The following is a 23,977-nucleotide window of genomic DNA, read 5'->3' on the forward strand; positions in this document are numbered from 1 at the left end:
CCTTATTTAATTATTTTGTAGCAGTTAAAAATCTGGCATAATTTAAAGAGACCTGGGGTTCCCTCTTTTAAATAATGGCAACTGGTATTTGTTATGCCTTTAAAAATCAATTTGTTCGGTGTATACATCAATGTAGACCTACAAAAGATTTTAAAACTCATGGCCATTTAGTGGAAATTGCTATAAGTAAGAATACTGTTTCTGTGTTTGCCTAAGTACATTTAGGTATTTTAGTGTCAGGTATAGGAAAAGCTTTATCAGGGACATTACTGGTAAATGGTAAAGGAAAAATCTCTCTGCGTGTCTCACTTAAGTCTCTTTTATAGCAGAGAACCTCTATTCACGACAGCTTCTCCTTTCAATTAACTCTGCAATGACTGTGTTTGAATTATTATCGGCAGAAATAGCCTGATTATTTTGTGGAGCCACAGAAATCTGTGCAACAGACTCTTAAAAGTCTATAAATGAAACATTTTTGTGAAATACTCCAGACGTCCATATCAATTGCAATTTCCAATACTGTAAATAATTTACATGTTCTGGAGACAGACTTTTGATGGATTAATTCCTACAATCCATCATTTTCCTCTTCTCTCCCTCTGCATCATGCATCAGTCGTTAAACTTGATCACCGAATTTTCAGTGCTAAATTTCAGAAAACTTACACTTTTGTGGCTACCACGTGATTTTGTGAACTGATATTAAGTCTTTCAAAATACTCCAGCTTCTTTTAACAAAATGTGACATTTTGACTCTGACTATCTTTCATAACTGCAAGCTCTTTGCTGAGATATAATAAAAAGAAAGCAAATTTTGTGTTCCCACATGCATGAAGGTGCAATATCAAGGTTCAGTTAGGGAGCCTGATCCTTTCCCTTGAAGAAGAACTTGGAAATACAAGTGCATGCATTTTACAAGCTCAGTGCAGGGGAAGAGTTCAGACTGTGACCTTCATGAAGATCAAAGTCCTTTGTTGAACTTTCCCGGTAATGGATTACATAAAAATTTTAGATCGAATCCACTAGGCATAGCAATTAAGAAAGAGCAAGCCTTTGATTATCAGTTGTGAAGTGGCATTTGAGAGGCAGCTTCCATAGGCGGGAAGGAAAGGAGAAAGCACACACCTCAAGGAGGAGCCCATGCAAGGAGCCTGGGCGAGAGGCCAGGACCAGGGGAAGATGAATGAGGTGCAAGCCCAGCAGCCTCCGTGGCCACTCACCCTGACAGATGGCACAGGAGGAGCAGCAACGGGCCTTGGGGGAGGTACTCGCACAGGAGGAATTTTATTTGAGAGTTTAAAGTGTTAAAAAAAATATGACTTCTAAAGGCAGAAGAAAAACAAAACCACAAGTTGTCTTTTATTCCCTCTGAATTGGTACCTTTGTGCTCTGACAATGATCCCAGAAAGTCTCTCAGTCCTGTGTCTTGGGTTCATCCTGCATTCCATACCTCACTGTGGCTCAATGTAGAGTCCTTACCCCGTGTCCCCAAACCAGATATATGGACCAGAATGAAGCAGGCTGAAGTTGCTGTCATACTCAGAAACGGGAATTGAAAATTCATAAATGTGAGAATATTTAATGCAAAAAGCTGAATTTCCAGTATTTCCTGCAAACATTCTCATTAACCAGAGAAACCTGTCTGATTCACAGCATCTAGTTTGTGCAGAGCTCCCAGTGCCGGGACATGTCATGTGTACAGAGCATTCAATGTTTACGGAACATCTAGTGTCTATTGAGAATCTAACATTTGCAGACTAACTAGTGAGTAAGAGCACCTGACACCTGCAGAGCATCCAGTGTGTACCAAGTGTACACTGTCTAGTCATGTCATGTTTGCAGAGCACTTAGTACCCACAGAGCATGCAGTATGTACAGATAACCTAGTGCATGCAGAATAGCTCATGTTTACACATGTGTTTGTAGAGCATCTAGTGTTTGCAGGGCACTGAGTGCTTGCAGTGTATCTTATGTGCTCAGCGTACGTGGGTAGGAAAACATCTAGTGTGTGCTCACTCTGCTCTCCCAGGTCCAGGCTGAGGGCTGGGGATGAGTAGGACTCTACTCACCACATTGCAGCCGGCGCAGTCGGGCCCATTCTCACAAGTCCTGCGGCGAGCCTGAATGCCACCCCCGCACTGGGCTGTGCACCGCTCCCAAGGACCCCAGCCCGTCCAGAACACGTGCGGGGGGCACAGCAGATGCTCATTGCAGTATCTGTAAAGGAGAAACCGAGAGGAAAAGGAAACTGTGTCAAAGTGTAACGTGAGGCCCCAGACCTTCCAGGCTCCGTCCCTGCACCAGATGTTGGGCACATGGGCATGCTCAGCGTGGAGGGGCTTTTGTATTTGAAGTGGTTGCTCAGTGAAGGAGGCAGATGTGGCGCTGGCCATGCTGTGTGTGCACGGACAATGGGATGCACGGGAGACAATGAAGAAAATGCTAAACTCACAATGCAGAATGGATCTTCCTGTGCAGCCAATTAAAGGAGAAACAAACAAAACAAAACCCTTCAAATAGACACCCAAAAATGAGAACACAGAAAATACCTAGGTAGGGCATTTATCTTCTAAACATAAACATTGAAAGATAAAGCAGGTTATGAATACCAAGTCAGCAAAAGTGTATTTGGATTTCATTTCTCATCCCTGAATTAAATAAGGCTCATCATCTTATTAATATAATAAGTTAAAGAAAAGTTAAAGCCAGATTTTAGCATAAAGCTTCATGTCATATACTGCTTAGGTTACTGCATTTTTTAATTTATTTGCAGACTCCCAGAATCATGTCTAACCTAATTTAAAAGACTACTGGTTATCTAAAAAGAACTGAATTACTACTTACAAATACTAGTCTTATTTTTATGGTTGACTATACTTCTATACTTCTACATATATATACATGTTGCCAATTTTTAGCCAAATATGCAAGGGCTTCTTAAGCTGTATCTGAGTCAAATTTCTCCTCATTCTTTGATAGTACAAGTGAAATAAGGTGACATGAGAGAAACAAATAGACAAACAAAAACCAAGAAACAGCCTGGCGTTCTACACATTACAACTCATGGGGAGAAGATGCTACTCTGAACACAGCCAAATTTAGTGAGACACATCTGGCCATTTAAATGACTATTTAAACCAATAGTTCACCCACTAAACACAAACGTGGCTCCTACTGAAAACTAGGATGCAAGATGTTTCTGTCTTCCTCCCTACCCATGCCATCACCTTTAGAAACAGGAGGCAGAGGGTCCTATTTGTGAGGCTAAGTCAGTTACCTTTAATGTCATCACAACTAATAAATGCCTAATCTTGCAGGGCACTGTGCAAAGGCCATTATAGAGAGTGCTTCCCTGTCACAGATGAATACCGGGAGATGGACACAGCCCAGGATGCTCAGGACACACAACCCTCTTTCTCAATGCGTGGAAAACAGGAACAAATGATAGCTGGTTTCCAGAAACAAGGAAAAGTGATTTAGGCAGCATAATTTCCTGATAGCTAATACTGGTAAGATTCAACAGTTTCTTCATCAAACCAAGAAAACGCTACAGAGAATATGAAGGCTTGGGGGACGGGTAGTGACGAAAGATAAAAAGCCAGGCCCACTGAAGGGAGTCAATGAAATAAGGCACATGGAACACCGACTGACATTCTAGAAAACAATGGAAAGTGGAAATGGGAAGAGTGAAGTAAGCGAGGTCACCAAGAATAGAAAAAGATGACAGAAAGTTGAACTTTATTTATAAGGAACTAAGAAAATCCCACAGAACTCCAGAGACAAAATAGTACCATCCGAGTTAGAGTGGACAATGATTCCCCCCGAAGCCCCCCAAGTTTAAGGAGTTCTCTAAGCTTGAGGGTGGGGTCTGGTCTACAAAGATAGGAGAAGTGAGACCACCAGCAGGAAGAGCTGACGGAGCAAGTACCAGCCAGGAGAATCTAGATTGCAACAACTGAAGAGAGAGCTAGTCCAAGCCCGACAATCATGATGGTGGTGGAAGGAGTAGAGGAAGGGATACACATGGGGTTTGGTGTAGTGGGAATAAGTTACTGCAACTGTGTGAATGTACAGAAAAAACAACCCATGGTAGAGTCAAAAGGCAGCCTCTCCAGTGAAAATGGGAGGAATGCTTACTTCCCAGGAGAGAGAGTTGGCAGGTCCTGGCAGAAAAAAGCCTCCAGAAGTGCAGAACCAATCACACTAATGGTTTAGGTTCTCTAAATTTTCACAGAAAAGTGTAGCCAATGGGCCCTGTGGCTCAGTTGAGTGGGCATCCTCCTGTACACCAGGAGGTTGCTGGCTTGCCTGGTCAGAGGCACATACCCAGGTTGCAGGCTCAATCCCCAGTAGAGAGAAGACTACAATGAAAGATGTTTCTGTCTTTCTCCCCGCCCATCACATTTGCCTTTAGAAACAGGAGGCAGAGGGTATTATTTGTGAGGCTAAGTCAGTTAGCTTCTTACCCAGAGAGAGTCTGCTCAGAGGCAAAGCAGGAGGCAACTGATCAACGTTGTGCTCTCATATTGACATCCCCCCCTCTCTAAAAATCAATAAAATAGTCTTTAAAAAAGTACGAGTAGCCAATAGAACTGAAGAGTCATCACTCTTCTTCATCTTTTCCACTTTTGAGGCAAGAGGAAACATTAGGTTTCCCTCTTAAGAAGTCACATACAGTCTCCCAGGGCCCTGGTTCTGAGAGCTCAGGGTTCAGGTCATAGAAGGCAAGGACCTTCTAATTAAGAGACCTCTAGATAAAAGAGCCAAAACAAAATTGAGGATACAATAGATTAAAGGAATGTGACCTTAGGAAGCACGTGCAAATGTGTAGAGTTACAGTATGTAAAGCATCCCGACTGCTCAGAGATTACTAACATATGTGTTAGTGCATAAACTGTTCCAAGAGGAAATTGCCATTTATTTTAAGAACATATTTGGAAGCAGTAAGTCAAGAAAACTCAGAACATCAGAACTCTCAGCATGTGATTCAAAATCTCCATGTGCCGCTTCTCTCACTGTGGGTATAACGAGAAGTAGAAAACCACCTCCTGTTTCCAAGTGGATCCACTGACATTTAAAAGGGATCGACATCCTAGAGGCCTTGGCCCTAATTTCAGCTTTCAAAAACATAAACAAACAAGAAAAGGGTAGGGAGAGCAAAGGAAATAAGAGACCTTTGACTTTTAATAAGAAGTACAAGACTGAGCTACCATTTCCCCAGAGCAAAATAAATCATAGTGCATAAAAACTTTCTCACATTTGCCTGTAGCAGGCCACCTTTGAAAACGCCCTGCCTGTTGTTATAGCTAAAAATCTATTTCAGGAGAACCTGGAAAGTGTATGTGGCATAGAACTTTCAAACAGTGTTAATCAATTCCATATCTGGCTGCATTTGAAGGCTGGCCACAACCTGCCTTCCTTTTCTTTCTCTTTCTCCCTCCACAGTGATCCAGAGGAAAAAGCTACACCTGGTTTTGTGAACATGTTACCCTCTGCAAGGGAGGTCAGAAGGAAAGCAGAAATGTGTAGGTTCTTCTGTCCATCTATGTCTGGGTTTTTATTCACAAATCCACCCTGAGAGGCAAAGCCCTTGTAAACCCCTAACTCTGATGCTCTGCAATTTTAAGGAAGAAGCGCCCCTCTGGTCCCCTGGCTCTCCTACCCCAACTAACATGTTCTCCTAAGAGATGCAGCTCTTGTTACACTACTCTTTCTTGGTCACAAACGAAAATGGAAATTGAAGGTTGGTTACCTTGGAAACTCTGCTTGTTCAAGGATTCTTATTGATTTATGGACCAGGTACCTACACAATGGGCCAGCTGTTGATCCTCATGGCTCTAGTCCTCCATGCGCAGCTGCCTTTTTACCAAATAACAAGCTAAACATTTTTGAACTTTTAAGGGCTCTCTTGGATCTCTAGTATCTTAAATCACTGATAGTCACAGATGTATTTCATGATGCATTAAAAATTAAGATTCTAATTTTGCCCATGACTGCTTATTCTCATTTTGCATTTAAAAGCTAATTAATAACCCAGCAATATTTCTCCATAAATTATCCATTTTCCCACAAACTTAGTCTCTATGAAAAGAAATGCTTTTCATAAACCCATATAGACTAGATTCTCAACACTGTATCATATTTCTTTGTGCTATAAATTGTGTTCTGTTGTGGTTAGGTCCATGATAGCTTCTCACTGCATCCTCTGTTAAGCTGAACCAATCACAGCCCTGTCAGAACTATGTTTTCCTTGGTTCTCTGTGATTGTCCCTTTGCTGGGCCATACTGAAATAATGGAATCTTTCGTGGCACCACAGAATCTGTACATAAATTGGACAGAGAATAAAGAACTAAGACTCAACAACAACAAAATCAACCCAACCAGAAAATGAGCAAAGGACTTGAATAGACATTTCCAAAAAAGATATACAGATGGCCAATGTACAGATGCTGAACATCATTAATCCTTAGGGAAATGCAAATCAAAACCATAATGAGAAACCACTTTATAGCTACTGGAATGGCTATAAAACAAAAAAAAGTAAAGTAACAAGGATTGCTGGTGAGAATGTGAAAAAAACTGTTTCCCTTATATATTGCTGGTAGGAATGTAAAATGGTGCAGCCACTGTGGAAAACAGTTTTGCAGTTCCTCAAAAATTAAACATAGAATTAACATATGACCCAGCAATTCTACTCTAAGATAAGTCTACACAAGAAATGAAGCAGGAACTGAACAGACACTCATATGCCAGAGTTTACTGCAGTGTTATTTACAATAAACAAAATGTGGAAATATCCCAAATGTCAACTAATCGGTAAATGGATAAATACAATATGGTATAGTCATACAGTCAAATATTATTCATCCATGAAAAAGGAAATATGCTTCTGACACATGCTACAACATGGATGAACATTGAAAACATTATGTTCAATGAAATAGCCAAATAGAAGAGGGCAGATATCACATGATTCTATATGAAATACCTAGACTAGGCAAATGCATGAAGACAGAGCATAGATTAGAGGTTACCAGGGACTGCAAAGTAGGAGAAATAGAGAGTTATTGCTTAATAGTTTCAGAACTTCTGTTTGGGAGTATGAAAAAGTTTTAGAAATAGATGGTGACAAAGATAGCACAATTCTCTCAATGCAAATTATGTCACTGAATTGTACACTTAAAAATAGTTAAGTGGCAAATTTTATGAGATATATATATATATATATATATATATATATATATACATATATACACACACACACACACACACACATATATATATATATATATATTTCATGAAAATAAAAGTTAAAAAGGAAATAAGAGCATATTCCTGGAAACTGGAAGAAGAAAGAGCAGAAAGCTTCCAAAATTGTTGCTGAAGTTATGGAAAGCGGAACATGTAAGTATCAAGTAGTTATGTAGTTAAGAAAATTCCCAGAAAAAGTAGTGGAGGTGCTTCCTGGTTTCTTCTTCCTGCTTATTGTTAAATGTGTGATAAAGAAAGAAATTGAGGGAAGAAATATTAAACAGAAGGAACCAGGGCCGAATAGTTTTGGCAATTTCGAGCCTCTCCGGAGGGCAAAAGATGCTAAAATCAAGAAAAAGCTTCTGAGCATGCCAGAAATGGCTGACCAAGTAAAAGGCTGAGGATGTGACTGTACAACCTTTTGTTAAAACCACAGAAGGATCAAATGATCAGAGTAGTTTTCAGCCACACAAAGGGTCCTTTCAAGAGGTCAAGAACAAGGACATGTCTCACAGATCCTGTCAATCACAAGCAAGCGATAGGGTGTAGTCCCTCAGCCATTTTGGCAGGATTCCCAGGTAAAGCAGGGCCATCTCACAAATATCTGTGGGTGCAGATTTATTTAGGAAGTCGAGGGAAGACTCACAGAGTTTATTTCAGCGAAGTACCAGCTTGGATTGTAAGGGACATGGGAACTACAAATTGAATGAGGCTCTAGAAAACCCAAAATTCTACTGGAAGAAAGCAGGATGATGAAAGCACCCAGAAGCAAGCACATGCTGTCTTTTCAAGGAAGGAAGATTCAGGAAGTGGAACTAAGAGCCCAGAAGGCAGAGCCATGAACTAGGGAAAATTATGGCCAGGCCTTGAAACTTAATTGAGCACACCCCTTGCCCCCAGCACCTCCCAATACCTGTCTGGCTAGCTTTCAGAATTTCTATGGAGCAGAGGTTACATTTCCCCCTTTTCAACAGAAATGTCCATAGCAGGTACCCTCTGCCTGTCCCCCCATTGCATGTTGGGTACGTTGGTCACAGATAACTTATCTCTCATGTTGACAGGCTGAGAGGAACCACATGGAGGGAACTTTAATCACATTTGGGCCTGATTTACATGATAAAAGTTCTGGCATTTGGTGAAATGATTTAATGGCATAAAATGTTAGGGGTCCTTGGGAGTGGGTAAGATGCATTTTGCATGTTGAAGGGATGTGAATGACTGAGGGACTGGTAATCTACAGACTATGTCAGAAACTCTCAGATGACTGCAATGATCCCTGAGTTCTGGTATCCATGTCCTGTGTAAGCTCCCCTCTTGAGTGCAGACAGGAAATGTGACTTATTTCCAACCAAGGGAATATGCAAGCTGATGGCATGTCAACTTGTGGTGACGTTATATAAGAGTGTATATACCCTTGGGTCCCCTGACTCTCCCACCCCATCTTGCAAGGAGATACTCCTCCTTACTAGATTTGAGGAAGTAAGTGACCATGATGAGGAAGCTTATTTGGCAAATAATTGAGGGCAGACTCTGGCTAACAACTAATAAGAAACCAAAGTCCTCAGTTTGAAAGCCCACGAGGAACTGAATGCTGACAATAACCACCTTGATCTTGGAAGTAAATCCTTCCCTACTTGAGCCTAAGATGAGATTGCATGGAAGACAGTATGGAGTTTCCTTAAAAAACTGAAAATGGAACTCCCATTTGACCCTGTGATCCCACTTCTAGGACTATATCCCAAGAAACCAGAAACACCAATCAGAAAGGATATATGCACCCCTATGTTCATAGCAGCACAATTCACCATAGCTAAGATCTGGAAACAGCTTAAGTGCCCATCAGTAGATGAATGGATTAGAAAACTGTGGTACATCTACACGATGGAATACTATGCTGCTCTAAAAAGGAAGGAACTCTTACCATTTGCAACGTCATGGATGGAACTGGAGAGCATTATGCTAAGTGAAATAAGCCAGTCAATGAAGGAAAAATACCACATGATCTCACTCATTCATGGATAATAGAGACCATTATAAACTTTTGAACAATAATAGATACAGAGGCAGAGCTGCCTCAAACAGATTGTCAAACTGCAGCGGGAAGGCCGGGGAGGGTTGCGGGGCAGGAGGTATGGGGGTAAGAGATCAACTAAAGGACTTGTATGCATGCATATAAGCATAACCAGTGGACCTAAGACATTGGGGGATAGGGGAGGCTAGGGGACTGTCTAGGGCGGGGGGATAAAATGGACACATATGTAATACCCTTTGTAATACTTTAAGCAATAAATTTAAAAAAAAGAAAAGAAAAAGATGAGATTGCATCTCTGGCCCAGCAGAGAACCCAGGTAAGTCATAATGAATTGCCTGGTGACTGAGGCTGAGAAACTAAAAAAAAAATGTATGTGGTTTTTTAAGCCTTGAAGTTTTTGGAACTGTTGTTACAGAGCAGGAGAAAGCTAATACCGATCATGACATTTGCCTTTGGAGAATATTCACACAAATGGCCATGGCTTCATCTTTATTGGTGGCTTCTTTGGAAATCAAGTTTCTACACAGTTCCTGGAACTTGTGAAAATCATTTCTGGGTAATTTAGAACAGATAAACAAAGTGTCCATACCTTTTAGAGTACATGTAAAAAAATAAGTTAGATATTTTCTTTATCTATTACTTCAGAAAAAGTGATATGAATATTTCTGAGATTTTTGTTGCAATAAAGTTCCCATTGATTTATTCCCCATATGGGAGATTTTGTCTCAAGTGAAAAATCATTACCGCTAAGCCTGAATTTAACATAGGGACATGTTTGGGGAGAATCAGTCTATTGGCTGCAATCTCTCAGAAGTTCTTTAGGGTTGTTGGAGTTTAAATACACATAACATCACTGTTTTAATGGTTGTGGATGCTTCTTCCTTTGGCCTTTTGTTCCTTCTAATGGAGACCAGGTTTCCTTTAATCTTCAGTTTAATTCTAAAAAGTCTGTAATGGATAGTATTCCTTTATATTACTTAGATGGGGAGACCTCCAACCTCCTACAGAATATGGCAAACCTAAGAATTATTTGCTTGTGAAGACCAAGAAAGAAATATCATGTTCTTGGTTTTTCTGGTTTTCATTAACCTCTTGCTAAGCCACTAGAAAGGCTATTCAATAGGAAGGCTTCAGTTTTATAAAAATCTTACATAGTCCCTATTCTTAACACCCATCCATTTATTACTTAAATCCAAATTTCCTCCATTAACCAAATGTTCATTTAGCCCAAATGAGCATTTCTTCTGAAAAAAAAAAAAAAAGAACATTTGAATGTAAGTCCTCCAAACACTATCCATTCTGACCTTTTTCTAAAAGCAAAGCTTTAAGAACAATCGCAAATGGGTACTGAACATACATATATGTTTACCAGAGTTAAACAGCTTTTTGCTTCCTGGTTGCTTAGCCCAGGAAAGGTGACCACAGGTGTGGGACGTGTGGAGGTGCCGTGATTCTAACAGTAGCTTCACACAGATGAAGGTGGCTTTACCTGAGTGGACTGTATTCTATGACAATATATAGCATTTTAAAATGGAATTTATTGGGGTGACATTAGTTCACAAAACCATACAGGTTTCAAGTGTACAACTCAATAAAATATCATCTGAACACTGTATCATGTACCCATTGCCCCAAGCAAAGTCTTTCCATCCCCATATGATCCCCCTTTGCCCACCTCCACTTACCCTTCTACCCCCTTTTCCCTCTGGCTATTACCACACTGTGGTCTGTGTCTATGTGTTGTGTTGTGTGTGTGTGTGTGTGTGTGTGTGTGTGTGTGTGTGTTTTGCTTAATCCCTTCACCTTCTTTCATCCAGTCCCCTAACCACCCTTCCCTGTGACAGCTGTCAAGCTGTCATTCTATTCCAGGTATTTATACCTCTGTTTCTATTTTTGTTTGTCAGGTTATTTTTTTCATTAGATTCCACATATATGTGAGATCATATGGTATTTGTCTTTCTCTGACTGGCTTACTATCAACCAAATTTTTTTAAAAAATATATTTTATTGATTTTTTACAGAGAGGAAGGGAGAGAGATAGAGAGTTAGAAACATCGATGAGAGAGAAACATCGATCAGCTGCCTCCTGCACATCTCCTACTGGGGATGTGCCCACAACCCAGGTACCTGCCCTTGACCGGAATCAAACCCGGGACCTTTCAGTCCGCAGGCCGACGCTCTATCCACTGAGCCAAACCGGTTTCGGCAACTATCAACCAAATTTAAATCTTACCAGGCTTAGAAATAGCAGGGAGACTGCTCTCCCATAATCAGCTTTCTCACCAACTAATGTTAGCTCAGAAATGATATACTTTCCCAAGAGTATCTTGGGGGAACTACTTAAAAAATGACCAACCCTGCATTGCAGAAATCAGCTTTCATGTTCCTCTGAGTTGAAAGGAATAAAATCTTAATTGGTAATTTAGGAACACAGTGAAGAAAGAAAATATGATTTTGTCTGGTTGTTTTGAGGTTGTAATAAATATATAGTAGAGGATTATCTGTATAGTAAGACTTTATGTAAGTATAATATATAAATATTACATTGTCTATATAAATATTTACCACATAACAAATGACTGCACACAGTATTTTATGAGGTTCCCAGTGAATCCATATCACTAGATATAAGCCTTACTACATTTTAATTAAAAGGTATTGAAAGTCATTTTCTTTCACATGGGACTAATACAATAAGTTTATGGGAGTATGGCAGAGTAAGAACCCTGAAAGTGATGTGAAAATTACCTACTTGGATATTCTCCAACGACCATAAACGGAAATGTACTTTAAATATGCAAGAGAGAGTGAAATACCACAACTGTAGATTTTATGAGGCCAAAATCAAATGTCTGATTCTATAAAAACCAACAAACTGTTAAATGCAAGACTGAACTGAAATGTCCCCAGGACATGCTGAAAGCTTAAAATACACACAGGAAAGACTGTCCCACCCTGGGTCCTACCGTAGCTGCAACGAGGGTATCCGTTAATAGAAGAGTGTGTACTAGTTACAGATATAACCAAAACCTTGACTATTTCCCCACCTATGCTCCAGCTGCTTAGTATAGTTCTGATGGAGAACTTCACTTCATCTGGCCAGTACATCTGGACCCAGGACGGCCTTTGCTCCTACAGGGAACTGTAGGTTTTGAGACTGGGACAGCTGGATTCCAACAAACGCAAGCTTTCTCCAGCAAACTCACTTGCTGAGTCCCCAGGGAGGCCAGCACAGACAGGGGCAGGGTGCCCACTGTCCCTGGAGCTCCACCCTGTTGGGAATTGCTCAGTGGAGAGAACCACACAGGGACCACAGCAGCCCAGGGAAGCTGTCAACTCGAGGTTTTGGTCAACATTTAAGGGTGTCAGGAAAAGCAGAGGACAGTTCAGCTCAACAGAAAGGGATGCTACAGATAAGCTAAGCTGGATCCAAAACTAAAGCCACAGGGAACCGACCGCACCAGAATGACAGTAAGTGTGAAGACGGCGATGCTGGGCAGAGCGGTCCGTACCTTTCCTCTCGGTTCTGTCCCACGCACACCCTGCCCCCATGCCGGGGCGTGGGGTTGCTGCAGGACCGCTGGCGCACCTGGAAGCCGATCCCACAGGTGGTGCTGCAGGGAGACCAGGAGGTCCAGGGGGTCCAGCCTCCATTCCTGGGGGGAAGAAGCAATGCGGTCACTGAGTCACACTGGCTCAGAGTCCATCCCCATCTGCACCCACCTCCCAATACAGGTGCTCCCCCACATGGACCACGGATTACGGGGTGGGAGGAGAAAGGGAACCGGGGCCATGGGACTGAAGGTACTGCATCCTGGGGATCTGTTACTGTGAGATTTTTCTCCCTGGTATCAGATGTCAGAGTCCGGGTAAGAAATTTAAGAGTGACATTTTAAGCGCACTATAAAGAATTCAAAATGGGCTGTATTAGAAACTATTAAGAAACTTTAATTTTGAAAAAGTAAATCTAAAAAGCAATGTTAATTCATTGAAAAGCAATTAGAGATGAATCCCCTAAACTTTAGGATGTATACTTTCACTTGACTTGTGCTATTTCAGTTATAATTTAAAGTACACATATAAACAAAATAATTATCTAAACCTATACATAATGCTTACTTTTAAGATCAATGAAAATCAGTAATTCTCTTGGTAGCATTCATATTGATATAGGACACAGTAACATTTAAAACAAACTTTATTAAAAATGAATGAAGGCTATTTTAAATTCAGATTCTTGGCTATTTTCTTATAATTTGACAAAAATAAAGAATATAAAGACTGCAAATTGTGTTTATCTGAATTTGTTATATATATATGGATAGGCAATAAGGTGGAGATAGTAAAAGATAAAAAAAATGAACCACTTTTATAAAATATAAAATTCTACTGTGGTCATGGTGCCATAGGTGCCGGGGATGGAGGAGATAATTGCGTATGGCTGTAAAAGAAAATCAAACCAACAGCAACAACAGAACACTAAGCAGAAGACTTGGAACCTACTCAATGGATCAAGCTGTTTGAGCATACCTCCGGGTTACCCAGCATTGAATCTTACAGAGCTGGGCATTGGGCGCTCAGATATCCTATAGAGCAGAGAGCCTTTGGACTTGGATTTGGCTTCTTCTCTCTCAGCTACTGCCACATAGCAGTGGACAGATTCCACACAGGTGCCCTGAGGACTGAGCTAGCCTTCTTCCAGCTGCTGAGAGGCTTGGTGGCTATTGCTCAGCTGAGAGGATCTAGCCCACCACGGGTCGTCTAACCCATCAAGGGTCGTCCCAACTACAGATTTCCCCCAAGAACAGTTAAGTCCTTTATTGGTCCTGAACACAAATCTCGTGTCACAGCGGCACTCCTGACCATCTCAGGAAAAACACAGGTTTTGTTCCTGAAGTTCCATAAGGGAAGGCATAGGTTAGACAACTGGAAGGCTGCAGAGACTCAATGCATTTAGATGACAAACTCCTGTCAAGGCTCGTGGCTTTCCCTTGATCTCCAACCTTTTGATTACCTAGTTATATTTTTTAATCAATCAATCATCTTTCCCTTTCCCCCTCCCCATTCCCTCTCTCCCTCCCTGATAAGAATTAGAATTCAGAAGTGACATAATATCATAAGGATGTACATTTAAATGTTCATTTTAATGATAAAATAAAACCATATTTCCCCAATCAATAGTAAGTCTGACTTGGCCCTGGTTTGACAGTAAAGTCTGGCTTAACTAATTAATTTATATTGTGGATTTCTTTCATAAATTGAATGTCTTTAATCCTGCTGCTCCAAGGTTTTGAGAAAACATATTTAAATGTGATGAGATAACGCATATAACCAAAAATATTATACTTGTAAAATGTATTAAATTAGCAACATTTCGAATTTTCAAACATTTTTTGAGTGTGTTGGGTTAAACAAGGTGCCTATACATAAGAATAACAGATTGAATTTAGAATCATTTGAATGGTCGTCTTAAAGGCTCTTTGATGTACTTTGCACAAATTGAAAAGTATTTGACAGTACTGACTAAGCAAAAAATTCCATTTGCAAATTAGGTGGTTTCCAGTGTTTTACTTCCAATAAAATCAAAGGCCAGCATAAACAGTTTATTAACTAATACAGGACATTACAAAAGTATTTGATGTTAGCTTATCATGATTTTGGCAGATAATTTTGAAAAAAAAAACAGGGAAGTGAGTGACAGTGCTGACCTTACATTTCCAACCACTTATGTAATTAAGATCCATCCAAACTTAGAACTAGAAAAATAAAACATAAAGATGGAATTGGTGTAAAGCCCTGTCCGATTCAGGTGCATTCATGCCTGAATAGGAACAATAATTGGGAATTAGAAACAATGGCATTAAGGAATGGAATTCCAATAAAATCTCAGTTTTCAATGTGAAGTAATTATTAGTTAAAATGTGCGATATCCATGATAACAGAGTGCCTTCCCCTGGTTCACCTAGGAGGTTGGCTGACCAGCTGCCAGAGCATCACATCTGCATTGTGTGAACCTCTCCTAGGTGTGCATGTTAGCAGGCCTGAGGGACAGGGACCTGGGGCACCCTGTTTACAAGAACAGCCATATCACAGTTTCATGCGTCTGCCTAACTTTGATCTGAGACTTGCTTTTATTCTCAGGAACCACCTAATGGCAAGGTAGAAGGGTGGGGCCTACAACTCTCCCTTGTAACCACTGGGGGTCACTGATGCTGTCAACAGAAAGAGACAGTTGTGAAGAGCCAAGTGGATTGGCCAGCCCATAACAAATGGACCGGACCAGACCGTGTTGTCTAATAAGGGACAACTAGTCTAATATTCCAGAAAAAGACTGTCATTGACATGGACGTTTTCCTCAAACAAGCCAATAATATTGTGCACATGAGCAATGTTTTTTTTTAATCTAATGAGGGAAACAAGAACAGGATCAGATTTATAATCTACTTTAGAGTTTAAAATCTCCTTCCATAGACAACGCAGTTTTGAAGTGGTAAGTGTCTCTGTCTTTTTCTGCCTTTCTCTTGAGGCGGGAAGATACACATTAGGAATGATTTCCCAAACTCCTCTGCAGTCAGAGTTCACACGTGAAAGCAGGCCTGAGTGCTGGGAGCCACGCACCTGGAGCAGTTGGTGATCTCCATGCGGGGGCCTGTGCACTGCCAGCCGCCACACTGGGGGGCCGGGCTGTCACAAGCACGGGTGCGACAGAGGCAGGTTCCCACGGCGCTGCCATCCGTGTGCGTGCAGGGCGTCCACGGGGACCACGCACCGAAGTGCCCATCCACCGTGAGATTCCTCGTCTAGGAAGCAGATACAAGAAGGATGTCAGAAAGGGTTAAGGCTGCAAACATAAAGAAAACATAAAAACTCTTACAAGACAATCAGAAACCATTTAGAATATTTTATATTATAATAAAGATGGATGAACGGGGGGAATAATTCAAAGTAAAGCATCAGAAGTCATCGGTGAGGATGATGATGGAGACAGTGGGGGAGGGGAAAGAAGGCAGAAGAGGAGAAGAAGGAAATGGAGGAGGAAAAGAAGAGAGAGGAGCAGGAAGAGGGGAGGGAATTTTCAGGGTGCTAATAGCTTGACCATCAGGTGATGGCAGAATTATCCACTAATGTGAGAAGACCAAGGAACAAGAATTGCAGTGAAAAACCACAGATGTACAATTCTGCTACATTTGTATATAGATTGGCCCCCCTGGCTGGGGCGTATCCTGTTCAAGGGCATGGCTTCTAGTGTCCACACAACCCTGGCATGGATGCCTCCTCTCCCCAGGAGGCACAAAGGATGTGGACAGTATTCATGCATAAAGCCCAGGTAGATTCTTGTTAAGCGACATTACAGGTCATGCAGGACATATGTACATATTTTTCGAATCATGCTAGATATGGCGATTTAGATCTTGCTCAAGAGTTCAAATCTATTAAACTGAGAACAATGTTTTAATCACATTTATATAAACACACAGAACTGTAGTCAAAAGTTAGTCAACTATTGCCCTATCTCCTGGACAACAGAAATTTATGAACATTTTTAAATAGAGACTGTGAGGTGGAAAAATGGGTCTTAAGTTGCTAAGTGCCTGGGAAGGTTCTGGGGTCCCATTGGCAACTTGATCTCTCTGGAGAGCAGAGGTTCTAAGCAGCAAATGGCAGCCTATGCCTGAGGCGTGGCTGGAAAACTAACTCAGCAGCTGTTTGTCCAAGGTTTGTGAAGACTTACAAGGTGGGTTCCCCAGAGGGTGTGGTATCAATCTCAGCACATTCATCACCCCTCTAACCTTGAGCTCCATGGAACAGGACCTTCTCTCATTACTCAACTGGATATAAGATGCACTGGTCTCATTCAAAAATCCCTCAGCTTATAAAGCTTAATGTCATTGGGCTAAATATATGTAGATAAACAAAGAAATGTACTTTGCTGATTAAAAGATTTAATGTATGTTTACATTTCTGAAATCAGTTGGCATCTTGCTATCCATGGAAGCATTTTTTTTTCTTTAAAATAGTAGTATACTTCATGATCAATGACATATCAGAAATGATGAAATATGGTAGATTTGGTGAGTAAAATTAAGCTTTTCTTCCACTTCAGTCAAAACTAAAAAATAACATAAAAGCAAATTACATTTTTAATAGACTTTCAAAATACCTCTCTAAGAATGCTCTAAATAAATGTTAATAATTTTCATCTAGTTCATTTCTTTCTAAGAAATAGATTGTTAGAAAAGAATACATAATTAAAATAGTAGTTGGGTTATTCAAAACTCATTTTTCTACATGGTAGCCTTCATATATGAGAAAATACATTGTTTTATTTCCTGGTTATTGCTCAGTGACATAATTTATTCTCTGTTGTTAGATGCTTTCCATATTGTTAACTTATTAAAAGTGTATCTTGAATATGACATTATATAGGGTGAGATGATAGGGATGGTTTTATATAAGAAAATCACCTCAAACAAGAAAAAAAAAGGACCTTGTTATGTGTTTTCTGGACAGTGAATCAGTGATTACATCTCAGGTATAATTTTACAACAGAGGAGGTGGAGGGACAGCTCCAACCCCAGGGCAGATGTACATCACCCTCCTCCTTTCCTGAGTTTAAAACAAAAATGTTCCTCTCAGTAGCACTGACAACTTTAGTAACAACCCTCTGGTCATTTCTCAAATATTGGATCAACTCCATTTCTTTTTATGTTGTTGCTTTTCAATTGATTTCAGAGAGAGGAAGGGGGAGGGAGGGAGAGAGAGAGAGAGAGAGAGAGAGAGAGAGAGAGAGAGAGAGAGAGAGAGAGAGAGAAACATCAATGATGAGAGAGAATCATTGATAGGCTGCCTCCTGCACTCCCCCTACTGGGGATCAAGCTCACAACCTGGGCATGTGACCTGATTGGGAATGGAAATGTGATCTCCTGGTTCATGACTCGACACACAACTACTGAGCCACACCAGCTGGGCTCATCTCTATTTTCTTACTGTAGAAATATACCGGACACATATTTGTCATAAACCAAGTGGCAGCATGTGTATTTTCCATTTCACAAGTAAGCATGCCTCAGATATTTAATAAAACCACGATGAGTCCCAGACCGATGGCCTTACTGCTTAAGAAGAACTGCTATTGCCCTTGCCGGTTTTGCTCAGTGGTTAGAGCACTGGCCCTCAGACTGTAGGATATGTGTTTGATTCTGGTCAAGGGCATGTACCTCGGTTGCAGTTTGGGCAAGTGTGGGAGGCAACCAATGGGTGTGTCTCTCTCATGTTAGTGGTTCTCCCTTTCTGCGTCTCCCCCTTCCTTTCACTCTTTCTTAAAAAAAAAGAAAATCAATGGAAAAAATATCCTGTGGTCAGGATTAACAACAGCAACAAAAGAACTGCTATCATTAAAATGTCAAGGTCAAATATCTAGAAGAAGGTGTGCTGATTCTTGTAAAGTATACATAGTACATTAGAATGGCATTTCAGAGAATCCGTGTTGCTTTCTTTGACCCTTGGTGGGTGGCTCATTTGGTTGGAGCATCGTCTCAAGCACTAGAAGGTCGCAGGTTGAACTCCTGGTCAGGGTACACAGCTAGGTTGCAGGTTTGATGCCTGATTGTGGTGCTTATGGGAGGCAAGAGATCAATGTTTCTCCCTCACATTGATGTTTCTCCCTCTCTCCCTCTCTCTCTAAAATCAATAAAAACATAATCTCAGTGAGGATTTTAAAAAAAGGAAGGTGAACACCATTGTGCTTCTTGAGCGTTGTTCAGAAATGAAAAGGGACTTCTTTCAAGAAACATGCAGAAAAAGTTGCTTCTAAAATCAGAGATCTGAAGCTATCACCCAAAGGACTATCAGCTAACCCTCTTGCAAAGATCTGCTTGAAGCCCAGATGAGGTTATACATTCATCTCGTGCCAACACCTGGGGAAGGACACTGGTTTTCATAGCCCTGGCCTTCGACTTGTCATTCTGTCTGTTTTCCCACTTACAAATGGAAGGACAGTCTTAATGCACACAGGTTTAGATAAGAGACTTAGCAAGTTCCTTGACAGGATGCAGACCCAAAGTTCACATGCCTCAGGCAGTTCTGTATTGAAGCAACAGCACTGATTTCAAATAACGAATGTGGTGCTTCTCTTCTCAGCCCTGTCTCACAGAGGAATGCCAGAGCTGACAGTCACAGAGAACAGCGGTTACATGACAGCAAAGTAACTTAATAAATTTGCAAATGTGTGGAAGCTAATACCTGTTAATCATATTCCCTGAGAGAGAAAAAAGACAAATAAAAAAAAGCAGCTGGTTCTTAGAAGTGAGGACCCAAATAAATATACTAGCAATAGAAAATGTGGAATCGGTTCTCTTGGATTCAGAGTCTGACTCCAAATGCAAGTGAGCTGCTCTTCATTCTGCAGAATTCACTGTGGGAATGTACATTAGGCTGTCTCTCCCAGACCTTGCTGTGACCCTGAGCAGGATCTACAAGACTGTCCCACATGGGGCTCTATGGTAATAGCCTTTAGTTCATTCTTTTAAAAGCTCTACTTATCTTGGCTTCTGGAACCATAGCTCCCAAGGGAAATTGATGGGTGTGGGAGGTACTATTTTATTAATGCTACAAAGGGTACAATGGTTCACACCAAACTCTGGAGATAAAAATCCAAGACTAAAACAGAGATATTACACCCCATTTTTCAAACCAGCACTGTTTCCTCTAAGATACTTCTCATCAAAACAGACAAAAAGCTTATGCCAGTATCCCATGTGGCTCTCATGCAAGGGGAGAGCTAAATAAGTTAAGAGAGCACAGACAGGGTGTGCAGGAAAGGGTCTAAGATAAAAATGCATGGACGTCATTAAAGGGCTGGTTAGTGACTGAGGACAGGGTGCTCAGAGGTCCGAGAGCACAGACACTTACAGGACAGGTGGAGAGGGGCTGCTCCCACTGAGTCATGCTCAGGCTCTCCTCCAGGCTGGTGCACTTCTTCATCACCACATCCCAGCCACAGTAGGGGTCCTGGGCCCCGATGCAGGCACTGCAAACACACACCCACGGATCAACAGAGAGGCAGCTTAACTAAACAAAGATGCAGACTAAGGCAAGCCTAACTCTTCTAACTTCACATGGGAACTAGTTATGCAAAACAAAGTTTCAGTTTGCACATGAGAGAACATAGCTATCTGTACACACTTGCAAGTATCCAACTAAAATTAAATAACTGATTTTCATTGAAACACCTGTATTTTTTTCTAAGATAGAGGGCAGACAACGAAATGACTATCTGTACCAATGTGAGCCTTTTGGTGTTATCAACAGAGCTAAAGTTGGAATTTTGCAATGCTCAAAAACACTAGTTGTTGTTATCACCACCACCACCATTGCCATGACCACCAGCATCCCCTTAATAATAGGTATTCTTTGTTGAAAACCTACTGTGATATGTCAAATTATTCCATTTAGACACAAACAACTTTTATAGGGAGGTATTATTGTTATCATTTTTATGATCACCATAATCATCATCACCACCACTATCTTTATCATCATCACTATCATCAACACCTTAGTAAAAGACATTATTTGTTGAACACCTATTGTGGTATAACAGGTTCTTATATCATTTAGACACCTAAAAAACTCCAACAAGGGAGGTATTGATGAAACAGCGAAGAAAACAGACACAAAATTTATAAAATTGGCCCAAGGACAAGCAAATACACTCCAAACCCTGCAATGTGGTTAGTTCAAATTTAATAAAATGAGTATGTCTTCCTTTTCAGTACTATGGCTTAAAATGAATACAAAATATCAGTTTAATAATAGTTTAATATAGCTGTCTACAATATTCTACATATTATTCAGAAGTATTGTGGACAGTGGATATTTTATTTTGACTTTGCTCCAATGACAGAGTTCATGCACAACCTGGCAAAAACAGGCATAGTCACTGTACTTAGAGAACTTAGTTCTTAGTAAAGGGGAAAAAACATTAAACAATTATGCGATAAATACCACAGCCAATTGCAAAGAAAAAACCACAGGAAAACAAAGTCAAACTGCTCTTGTACATGTGCTCTGCTCCTAGGAAACTGAGCAAAACTGCTGGCTGCCTAATGCAGAGCTAAGGAGAGCTAAGGAACACTAAGGAGAGCTAAGAGCCTACACTATTGGAAGGACTATGGAATATTTTTAGTACACCTTCTTCTTAAAAACATATTCTCCATTGTAATAACAATTTATAATATAATATGATTAAATAATCTCTACATATAAAACCCTAATATGCAAATACACCGAATGGTGGAACAGCCAAACAACCAGTCACTATGACATTCACTGACCACTAGGGCGCGTGTGTGGAATATGGAAGGCATTGGCAGCAGGCAGCAGAGTGAGGAACATGGTGGGCATCAGCTGCGGCAGGATGGTGGAGCAGGTGAGCAGGGGCGCCAGACCAAGGCAGGGCACCAGTTGGTGTCATCAAGGCTAGCCTCTGGTGGTTACTGAAAATTCTTTGCTCCTGTGGGCCGTGGTCCTGCCTGCCGCTCACACCTGCTGCTGGCACCCAGCAGCAGCTTCAATCACTCAGTGCCGTCAGTGGGTGCGAGCGGCAGCTGCTGGCCCCGATCACCACTCAGGGCTTCACCTCCCCCTGCACCTGAGGGGTGATCGGAGCAGCAGCCACCACTCGCACCTGCTGATGGTGCCGGCCCCAATTGCTCCGTGCTGGGAGCGGAGCTGCTGGCAGAGAGGGGACCTGGGGCTGCAGTGGGAGGGGCCAGGCAGGGGCATGAAGGATGGGCGGAGACCCGCCCCTGTGCACACCACAGGCTCAGGGCCCACAGTTCCTTGCAAGGTGCATGAATTTGTGCACTGGGGCCCTAGTATAAATAATAATATGAATACATTAACATTTTGGCCAAAGAGGAAAAGAAAAAAAAAATTAAAGCACCCCAACCATGGTTGTAGGGGAAGAGAGTGGGCATAGCAGAGGCAGGGGCAGCCGTGGCATCTCTACAAGATGGCACTTATATTTTATTTGCTTTTATTGTCCACCTGGATCAAGATGTATGTTTGTATCATTGCCAGAGGTGGATTTACAATGAAGCCAAAGCAGCTTTACTTCCTGAAGTTTTTATTTCTTCAGTTCATGAGGCCCTTTAAGGCACCGCAATTAAACCCAGTCATTTGGCACTTATAATTTGATATTCTTTTCTTGAGTGAGAACTGTCCCCAAATGGTATAAGCTTCAGGCCCCACAACACCTACATTTCTCCCTATTACAGAACATTAGCATGCCTTCTGTTTCTGAATCCACAAGTCAAGCGCACCTTCTACACATTTTATCCATTCCTCTTCCAGCCTCCCCTGGGCCCGGGGATTTACTGTGACTTTGCTAGAAGACACTGGGTTCCAGCCCCAGCCCACCTTAGACCCCTATGCAAGGTGCTCTTCACAATCGTAATGAGCCTGGTGATGAATGCACTTTGTCTTTCCCCCTTCTACTTTTTAAACAGTTGTAATGATGACATACACATAATGGGTTCCTTTTTCCAATTACTATCACGTCACAGATGTCTTCATAGCCATCATTTAATGGCTTCAGAATAACCCACTGAGCAAATAATTGACTGAATACGTATATCATAACTTGTTGATTCATTCCCTCACTATTGGAAATTTGGGACTGGAACACTGGGAGTGATTCCAAGACAACTGTAAAAGTAATTGGACAGGGATGTCAGGCTCAGTGATTAGGTCCTCATGTAGTCCATCTGAGATCAGCTGTAATGATAAATTGATCTGGGGATAAACTCTAAGGTAACTCCAAGGCCCGTTGGCTCAAATCAACAATAGATATTCTGGAGATTTTATTTATGCCAGAATTTCTCATTAGATTCTGAGCCCCATGACAGGGTCAGGGCTGCCTCATTTGTCATCATCCACTCAGGGCCTGGCTTGGTGCTTGGCACATTTTAAGTTCAATAAATATACTAGCAATGAGTTAACTAAGGAAAATGGCCAGTCTTTAGAGGCCACACCAATGCCAACACAAACAAAAACTCAAGACGTTGAGATTTGAAAAATATTAAATTCATATGAAAGGGAGAATAGTTTGTAAAATGAGTACATGTCAAAATGTCTTTCTGAATGCTTATGTGATTCATACCTGAATGGCCAAGGTTGTCTTGCTGGGGACATGTGGGGATCCTGCAATGTCTTTCTGTAGGTGTATATTTCTCCCATTGGGCAGATGCAGTCTTTAGATAATATGTAATTAATAACAGTGCCAACCAATTAACTCCACCTTTTAAAAATTTTCCCTTTCAAGCCATGTCTTAATTTCCATACTAATTTTCTTAATAATGAAACTATCATTTAGTTTCTTTAACTAAATGATAACTAGTACAGGTTGACTGGATTAAGGATAATTAGATACCAATGCCCCAATAGAGCCAAGCTCCTTATTTTAATGGTTTCATCCACACACACACACACCCCAGTTTTATAAAGCAACATTTAAAAGGCATGTGTCTTCTGTTTTATTTATAGGCTATGATTCATCCAGTATTCAGCTTTGCTCCTCTTCCCAGTTAGTTTTTATAATAAAACACAAACAAAACAAAACAAACACCTAAGGCCCAAGGGTTTCCAATCTTTTGGCTAATGTTTTATATCACTACTCTTCTCTGTAAAGGG

At 41.1% G+C, this 23,977-nt stretch overlaps 1 protein-coding gene across 1 annotated transcript in view; it reads right to left on the reverse strand.

Annotated features, from left to right (window-relative positions):
• SEMA5A (semaphorin 5A) overlaps positions 1 to 23,977 on the reverse strand; it is a 400,911-nt gene that overhangs the window by 35,945 nt on the left and 340,989 nt on the right. The window contains exons 13-16 of the mRNA XM_036309681.1: positions 20,195 to 20,312; positions 15,902 to 16,083; positions 12,796 to 12,939; positions 2,069 to 2,216 (exon numbers count right to left, since the gene is read on the reverse strand). Coding sequence (XP_036165574.1) covers positions 2,069 to 2,216; positions 12,796 to 12,939; positions 15,902 to 16,083; positions 20,195 to 20,312 — 592 coding nt within the window. The remainder of the gene's footprint in view (positions 1 to 2,068; positions 2,217 to 12,795; positions 12,940 to 15,901; positions 16,084 to 20,194; positions 20,313 to 23,977) is intronic.

Source organism: Myotis myotis, unplaced genomic scaffold (genome assembly GCF_014108235.1).
Source record: "Myotis myotis isolate mMyoMyo1 unplaced genomic scaffold, mMyoMyo1.p scaffold_m19_p_5, whole genome shotgun sequence".
In the NCBI taxonomy this organism is placed as follows: Eukaryota; Metazoa; Chordata; class Mammalia; order Chiroptera; family Vespertilionidae; genus Myotis; species Myotis myotis.